We start from the raw sequence: 8201 nt of genomic DNA on the forward strand, positions 1-8201 counted from the left end.
GAATGAATTTATGCTGCACTAATGTGAATGTTTGCATGGAAATCAAACGCATTTCACACGCAGTACTCGAGCTGACTTACCTTTGTTTGAATGGCGACTTGTACGCGCTGACTCCACAGACAAGGTCAGGCTACGTCAATAGCGGTTGGTCTTCAGGGTTTCTACTCCACGGCCGTATTTCATACGTGTCCACATTTCCAATGCACGCTATTTTCTGCAAGTACCGCTGCTTCGCCTCTGGACGCAATCGGTCTCTATACAGTTCATTCTCTTTTGAGCTGCTTTTAAGCATCTTTCTTGTAGTCATCGTTCCAACACAGTGTGTTTGTTTTGATTCGTAGACCCCGAAAATGGCGCTGCGCTCCCATAATGCATTGCGGCGTGACGTCAACTCCAAAGCCCTATATAAATACAGGCCATTTACTCATCCCCGACTGTCCGGGGGAGGGGCAAGGTCACACATTGAAACAGACTGACGTGGAGAGGTGCTAGGCAGCCCAGGCGGAGAAATTTTACTTTTAGACTTTGCGACTCATTTTATTTCTCTATCTGATAAGAAAACTATTCGGTCAGATAGTTTTTTGTGGTAAATGAAATACAGTTTCAAGTACTTTTAAGCACCACATCTGAAATTCAAGCACTTTTCAAACCTTGAAAAGACAACATTAAAATTCAAGCATTTTCAAGGGTTTCAAGCACACGTCGAACCCTGCATATGCATACTTTATCAAACTTGCATTAATAGATTTTCTGGTCACTTGGGGACACCAAAAAACAAACGGTGTACATGACATTCGTTGTGTGAAGTTTCGTTTGAGTCACTCACTGAGCTCACTGCATATTAAAAACTCCTTTGGGGGAAGATATTTTTTAGGGTTAATGATGTAACTGTCTTTGTTACATCAATAGCAACCATCAGTTGAGATTACTTTCTTTTTTGAGTTAAAGGAAATGGTAAATGGACTGGTTCTTATAAGGCACTTTTCTGCTCTGCCTGGATACTCAAAGTGCTTTATACAACTAGCCTCATTTACCCATCCACACCTATTCATACAGACACTTTTTCCTATAGAGGTTCTTTATATCTAAAATTCACATGTTTGGCATACAGACTGGCGCAGCCAGGAATTGAAGCACCATCCTTCCAGTTAGCAGAAGAACTGCTCTACCTCCTGAGCTACAGCCACCCCAAAGCACACAGTATAAATATGAAAACAGAAAATTGTTAACTAGACCCAGCTGAAGTTAGAACACAACACCAAAAAGTAAGAAACACAAGTCACATATAACTAAGTGTTTTGCGATGTCAGTTCAAAATTGCAGTAACTCACTAAGAGCTGTGACATCCACGAGCATGAAGTAGCCTCCCTCTGGGATTACGGGAGTCATGCCAGCCTCCTCCACAATGGCAGCCAGGCGGTCCCTCTTTCCTTCAAGTTCATCTGCCAGTGAAGTGAAATAACACTCAGGCTGATCCATCAGCTCATAGTTTAGGAGTAAACCTTGTGCCACTGCCTCCTGACAAGAAAAACAACTTTAGAACTGAAGTACAATCAAGACCCAGCATAACTGGGATGTTTGGTGGACTCGCCTGCAGAGGTGTGGGACAGGTGTACAGGGAATTCTGCATGACTGTCTGAAGATGCTTCATCAAGTGCTCAGGTCCAATAGACCAACCAAGCTAGAAGATACAAATGTCACAACAAGGTCAGATTAGTGATTAAATAAGTCATCGTTAAATAATAACATGGCTTAACACGACTTACCTTCCATCCAGTCACACTAAACGTCTTTCCTGCACTGCCAATAGTAACAGTTCTATCCCACATTCCAGGCAGAGTTGCTGCAGAGAGAAAACAATGTTGAAATGTCAAATACAAAGTAAAAAGTAATTATGTGCTTCAACAATTTGGTTCACAGTCATAAAGGTAGAATTAATAATTTAAAAACACATAGGAGAAGGCGCCAATTTGTGAAAAACGTCATTTTGATGCAAAATCTTGATTACGTTCTCCGAGCTGGACATGGCCGTCGCTCCTAACTACATTTCATGTTTGTAGCTGGAGAAATGCCTGTTGACCAATACACATACCAATTTTGACATGCTGGTGTCCCCTGTAGACGAGCCACTCATAAACCTCATCACTGAAGCACAGAGTGTCATGTTTAATGCAGAGGTCTGCGATCATCTGCAACTCGTCTTTGGTAAAAACCTGCAGGAAGAAGACAGGAACGAACTGGTCAGAGCAATGGTCATCGTCTCAGTGGCTTTTTCAAACACAGTGACAGATAACTTTGCTGTGTGCTTACCTTTCCAATGGGATTGTTGGGAGTGTTGATGATGATGGCCTTTGTCTTAGAGTTGAATTTACCTGCGAGCTCATCTGGGTCCAGAAACCAGTCAGCGCTTGTGATCGTCTTCTTTCCAGACTTCTGAAATGTTGATTTCTGTTAAAGGTACTGACATCTGCTAAAATCCTCAGGCCGGAGCAGCAGGTAGACAGTGCTCCATGCACTGAATTCAGATGAACTCTTTACAGCACAGCACATCTTTCTAACAGTGAATTTTCTCTTTTCTCATGTTAATAGTTTAATTATATGTTGTACAGAATAGGTTATATAATTTTTTGCAGGTTGTTTTAAGTTGTATTTGGGGATGCAAACTAAACACATGGCCATACTTACAAGTCTTAGCGGTATCAACACAGGCTTGCCCCCGGCCATACGAACCATAGGTACATAACAATCAAAGAAAGGTTCAATAATGATGACCTGGAAGAAGGGAAATTACACAGTGAATGCGCTGGGAGAACATTTATGGATGTAAATATGAACGTTTGTGAATATGAAGCAAGGGAGCGAAGTCCTCACCTCATCCCCTTCTTCCACTAGAGCTTGGATGGCGCTAAATAAGGAACCATAACCACCAACCGTGACCAGAATTTCTTTTAAGGGATCAATCTGACGTCCATAGGCCTTCCCATACACCTGAGAGAGGGCCTTCACCAATGATGGATGCCCCTTTTTAATAAACACAGAGCATAAGTGAAAGAACAGAAAAACCATAATAATGCAGTATTCATTAAGATGGTATGGGAGTTTTAACACACGAAACTCTGCAGATTGTGATCCACAAAGACATACAAAGCCTCTGGTGTACTGGTTCATCCTGTCAACTGATGCGGCCTTCGCTAGCGCTTCCTTGACATAAGAAGGTGGAGGAATGTCTGGAAAGCCCTGGCCCAGGTTAACAACAGATGGGTCGGCTGCCAGTGCCGTGAAAGCCACCCTAAAGTAACACAGGAATAAAGCTTCACTAGAAACAACAGAAATTAGTACATATTTCTGACCAACGGGCAAACAAAGGGCATATTTTTATATTTGAAAGTGGTACAAAAGTGGTCTGTTAACAGAACTCCTGCCGTCTCTTACAAAGACATACGAATGCTTTACTCACCAGACGTTCTTGTCCAGTCCTTCAATTCTTTTGGCATGTGTGTGCCGTGACATCATTACGTGCTGCAACAAAATACAAAACAGTATGACAACTTCCACTACTTAATCATTTCCAGTCACCCAACATAGAAGAAATTGGGGTGGTGGTAAAATAATCGTTAACTAGCTGAATCTTGAGAAAACGTCAACGTTTCAGGACTTTGCTCGGTGGCTGTGTAGCTTCTCCAGTTATACATCTACAAACATCGCTAACAAATCAGTTCAATCAGTGCATCCTGCCGATTAACAACCACATGATATCACATACCCTCTGTGGCTCAGTTCAAATCTTTTTAAAGTGCTGTTACCTGTGAAGTAGTAAATGTCTTTCTGCAGGTTACGTGAGCTGATCGACATGTAAACCTGGAGCAGTTCAGGACCTGTCGTGCAATGCTCATGCTGCACAAAAAGAAAGGCAATTAAAAGAAAGTGAGATAGTTTACTTCTGCTTTCCCAGTATAACCTGTAGCTTTGTGCAATACCTTTGCTGCTGTGACTATGACTTTGTGCTGACTTAGATGCCTCCACATGGATGAACTGTGGTTTTATCGTTCTAGTAAAGGACAAAGTCCTGCTTTTTTCTTCTTTTATTTTTTAAACAAGACATCAGTTATCACCGACACCCCAAACTGAAGAATGTAGTCTGGCAAATTAACTGTTAAACGCTGTTTTTGCTTTGTGCCTTTTGGTGAATTTACTTTCATCAGATCACTTTAAAAAGAAAAAAATAACCTCAGGATTTCAATGCAAAGAAGTGCAGCCAAAAATGTGGCAAGACACAGATTTAATTATAAGATTAATTATCTGTAACTGGATCGGGCAATCTTCAAATGTGGTAACAACTATTAATGCACTCAATGTAATACTTTTTAAATTTGTAACAGGAGAATTATTCTTTAACAAATCAATTCAATACATTCATAACAAAATTAATAAAAGGACAATTTTAAAAACACTTGCTCTTTTGCATTTGTTTCATACACATTAAGTTTAGCAAGACATCTGCGTGGTTATCTCGGATCTTTACATTCTTCTTAAAGTTCATTTTCAAACTTTCAACTTAGGGCTTTGATATTTTTTGCACTATGGTCAATACATTGCAATAAAAAAAAAACTAACTGCCCACAGCTGCAACAGTAGGTGGCGCAGATGTTCTTCACTTCAGCCCACTGTCCCATCACGGGTACTGCTGGGCAATACCGGGGAGATATTATCCGGTAGGGAGACGCTGAAAACCCATGAACCGGTTTCACCTGCTGATTTTCCCTCAGTCGGTTTATGCAGCTCTGCTGTCTGACATAAACGTGGATGTTCTCAGTGAAACATCTGAGTCATGTGCTATCGTGGGCTGCAGATGAATACACAGCACCAGCTAGCTGAAGCTAACGGTAGCAAAATGCTGATTTAGGGATTAGCTGCTCCGTTAGCTTCGCCTTGCTATATAACCCTCTGCTGACAACCAATGCTATCAGCCCTTCTTCACACATCACATACCATGCAGTCGTAGACGTTAAGGCACTGGCTCTGCGATCAGAACTTACTTAACACTTACAAACAGGTCCAGCGGTCAGGAGGAGGAGGAGACGTCACTGCTGCTGCGTTTAAAGCTACCGGAAATTTGCGAGTTTTAACTCTTAGCGACACTTAGTGATATGAGTAAATGGCTCGACTCATGAGGAAAAGCAATACACACTTTATTTAATTTTTAGAAATCCAACGAAAGTCACTTAACACTTAACAGCATGAGGACCGTTAAAACTCCTAAGTTCACGTTTCGTCTTCAATTATTTGTTTACGTAACGGACGTGAAGGCAGCACTGTACTACCACACAGGCCTGTGAGGTGACGTTTGTGTCACGTGTGGGGTAACAAATAATGATTTCACCTAAGTAGTCTTTGCGGTCACTTTTTTTACTCTGTCCATTAGTCCATTATTAAATGAGTCGGCATCTATAAGCCAGTTGATGCTGTTAATGTCACGTTTAACAAAACAGCCACCACATCCAATTAAACAGTCCTGGGTGGATTGTTTATGAGTCTGTGCCAAGACTGACACCGTGGCAATGTGTAACAAGATATGCAGGGTTGTATTTGGAAACAAGGTTATCGAACATTTCTGGGCGAATTGGACAATACATGCAGTTTGGGGCTACATGTCAGCCAGTGGTCTTCTGGATCTTGTCAAAATTGTTGGCATTTTGAGCATCGGCCATGCAGTACTATCTGGAAAGCATCTGATTGGCAGTAGTTTAATTTGTTCCTTATGAAAATGGTCCCAAACACGCTGCCAATGCACTAAAAGCATACATAGATAGAAAACCATACAACTGAAGACAATCAGGCATGGGTTGGCCATGATCATGATCATCTGGACAGAAAGTGGAACAAAATGTAGCTAACATCTAAACAAGAGCTCTGAATGTCCTGCAAGAAGCCTGGAGAACTATTCCTGAGGAAATTACCGGAAAGCTTGTCTAAGAGGTCAGGCTATGATGAAGAATAAACGTGGTCATACCATATATAGACTTTTAAGCTCATTAAATTTGTACAAATGCAGTTTTTGCCTTACATTCTGTATTTCTTTGTATGTTTGCAGATGTTCAACTAAACCTGTGCACCTATTTTACATTTTCCTAGGAAAATATAAAGAAATGAGGGCTGTAATACTTTAATTCTGTAAATTTTAGTAAATGAGTGTTTATTTACTGCTGTTATTATTTGGAGAAACAACATTATTTTCTATATTTTATATTAAATCGAGGTAGGAAAACACAGAGGAATATGGGATGCCTTGCCAGAGCTTTTCTCTGGCTTATCCCTATTGAATTTTCAATCATATGTCCGTAGGGATATTTGAAGACATTAAATATCTGACCGCCTTTCTGAGAAACCTGCCAAGAAAGCACTTTCAACAGCACGTTGCCTTCGGATCAGATTTTTATTGCTTTATATGATTTTTACAGTTACAGTAAACTTTGTGTTACATCACTCTTAAATCTCAACCCCACTGATTTTCATGGATTTATTTCCAACTATTTCTTTCCTAATAAACCCATAGACTGAGTTGTCTTCAAATGGATTACATTTACCGGTAATCAGGAATACATAACCAAATTATCAAAAAAAAAGATGTGCAAATATATTTCCATTTTTTTATTCCTTCATTGCATTTTGAATAAATTCTGCCAATTCAAATTTCAAAATACAAAAAGTTTGTGTAGAACTAAATATGCTAAATGACCTCATTAAAAATGTAGTAACTTTTTTCCCCAGATTTAAATAAATTCCAAATTTGCAATATTTTTTATTTAGCAACCAAACTCCTTTGTACAAGGGTAAGGTTGTCTGAGCTGTATGCTTCCACGGAAACAGCTTTCAGATGAAATGTGGACGTGGATTAGATCAAATCATCAGGTAAATAAACTTGCAGCCTTTGTTCACCCAAATATGGCTGTGCTTCAAGTTTCCAACATAGCAATTCTTGCTAAGTAGCAGTGGGAGAGTGGGAAAGGTGGCACCAGAAATAAGTCAAAGTGATAAAAGTCGTAATGTTATTCTAACCAAAGAGGGGCTTTCTCGACTTTAAATCATGGCTACACTGAATGTTTCTAAGGGGACACTGCATAGAGCTGAAAAACAAATCAAACGTTAGGACACCATCACAACATCACTATATTAAGCTTTGTTCCCAGAGAAAGAGAGAAAAGAAACTTCATCACAGATGTAATTTTATAAAATAAAGAACAGAAAGTTCCAACCATAAAAGCTCCTGTCAAAAAAGATCTATAGAGGTCCTAAAGCATTAGTGTCAATACACAAGGACTGGAAGAAGGCCAAGCACTTTAGAGAAACCAACATTTCACAGTGGATGATGAAAAAGCGTCATATTGGTTATGTGGATATGCAAACAGTACTCTCACTGATATAAACTACACAAAACACCTCAAGTAATGAAAATTAAAACTATTCTGAGCTATGTATTCCCTCGTGATAAATGATCTATCTCATAGATCATGCCAGTTGTTTTACACTGCATTAACTGGACCTAAACTGAAAAGAGTATGTGCTTGAAAATACAAAACAATTAAAATATTACTGGTGTATACTGGTTTGGAAGCTGCAAAGTGATTCACTAAGTGAATAGATTAGCCTTCAAGAAGATGGTATCAGGTAGCATCTGCTCTTTAAGTTCTCTACAAGATGTAGTGGAAGTGCTGCTGGACTAAAATTGATGGCAGTGGGAAGTACGAGGCGATGTCTTAATGGCACTCTAATATTTTACATTATAGTAACAGCTCACTCGAACTGCACTATCAGTCTGTGCAGCAGGAAACAGAGGCAGTATTTGTAATACTTGTTAGTTGATGTCTGCAACAGCCACAAAATCTAACAGTGTTCAAAACAACTTAAAAGCTTTCCTGCAAGATAACAGAAGTATAGCACAAAGAGTCTCTAATTCCTAAAGTGGAATTCAGTGGTGGAAGCTACAGAACTTTTAAATACTTTCACTAATCTGTGTTTTACTTAATTGCTTTTCAAAGGCAAACTGGTTCATTTTTACACTGCTTTTACATAATGGGGATCCGTTGTGCTCATTTCCTCAAATTCATGTTTTTGTTCTTGGAGTCCTCTTGTTACGACCTCTGCTCACTGGGAGGAGGGGAGGAGGAGTGACTTTAAATAACAGAATGAAAAGGGTTAGAGTT

The 8201-nt window shown here is 39.7% G+C and overlaps 1 protein-coding gene across 3 annotated transcripts in view; it reads right to left on the reverse strand.

Annotated features, from left to right (window-relative positions):
- The window catches only part of LOC102191994 (kynurenine--oxoglutarate transaminase 3-like), a 13102-nt gene extending 8007 nt beyond the window's left edge, over positions 1-5095 (reverse strand). The window contains exons 1-11 of one of the 3 annotated variants that reach the window (XM_005727213.2): positions 5037-5095; positions 3804-3894; positions 3458-3519; positions 3145-3289; positions 2872-3021; positions 2686-2772; positions 2311-2433; positions 2093-2213; positions 1767-1843; positions 1592-1681; positions 1332-1518 (exon numbers count right to left, since the gene is read on the reverse strand). In XM_005727213.2, the coding sequence (XP_005727270.1) occupies positions 1332-1518; positions 1592-1681; positions 1767-1843; positions 2093-2213; positions 2311-2433; positions 2686-2772; positions 2872-3021; positions 3145-3289; positions 3458-3519; positions 3804-3893 (1132 nt within the window). In that variant the 5' untranslated portion in view covers position 3894; positions 5037-5095. Of the gene's footprint in view, positions 1-1331; positions 1519-1591; positions 1682-1766; positions 1844-2092; positions 2214-2310; positions 2434-2685; positions 2773-2871; positions 3022-3144; positions 3290-3457; positions 3520-3803; positions 3895-4989 lie in introns of all 3 variants that reach the window. The other 2 variants (XM_005727212.1, XM_005727211.2) reach the window with 2 other exon arrangements.
- Positions 5096-8201: the final 3106 nt, after the last annotated feature.

This window comes from Pundamilia nyererei, unplaced genomic scaffold (assembly GCF_000239375.1).
Source record: "Pundamilia nyererei isolate P.nyererei 1_Seehausen unplaced genomic scaffold, PunNye1.0 scaffold00023, whole genome shotgun sequence".
Classification (NCBI taxonomy): domain Eukaryota; kingdom Metazoa; phylum Chordata; class Actinopteri; order Cichliformes; family Cichlidae; genus Pundamilia; species Pundamilia nyererei.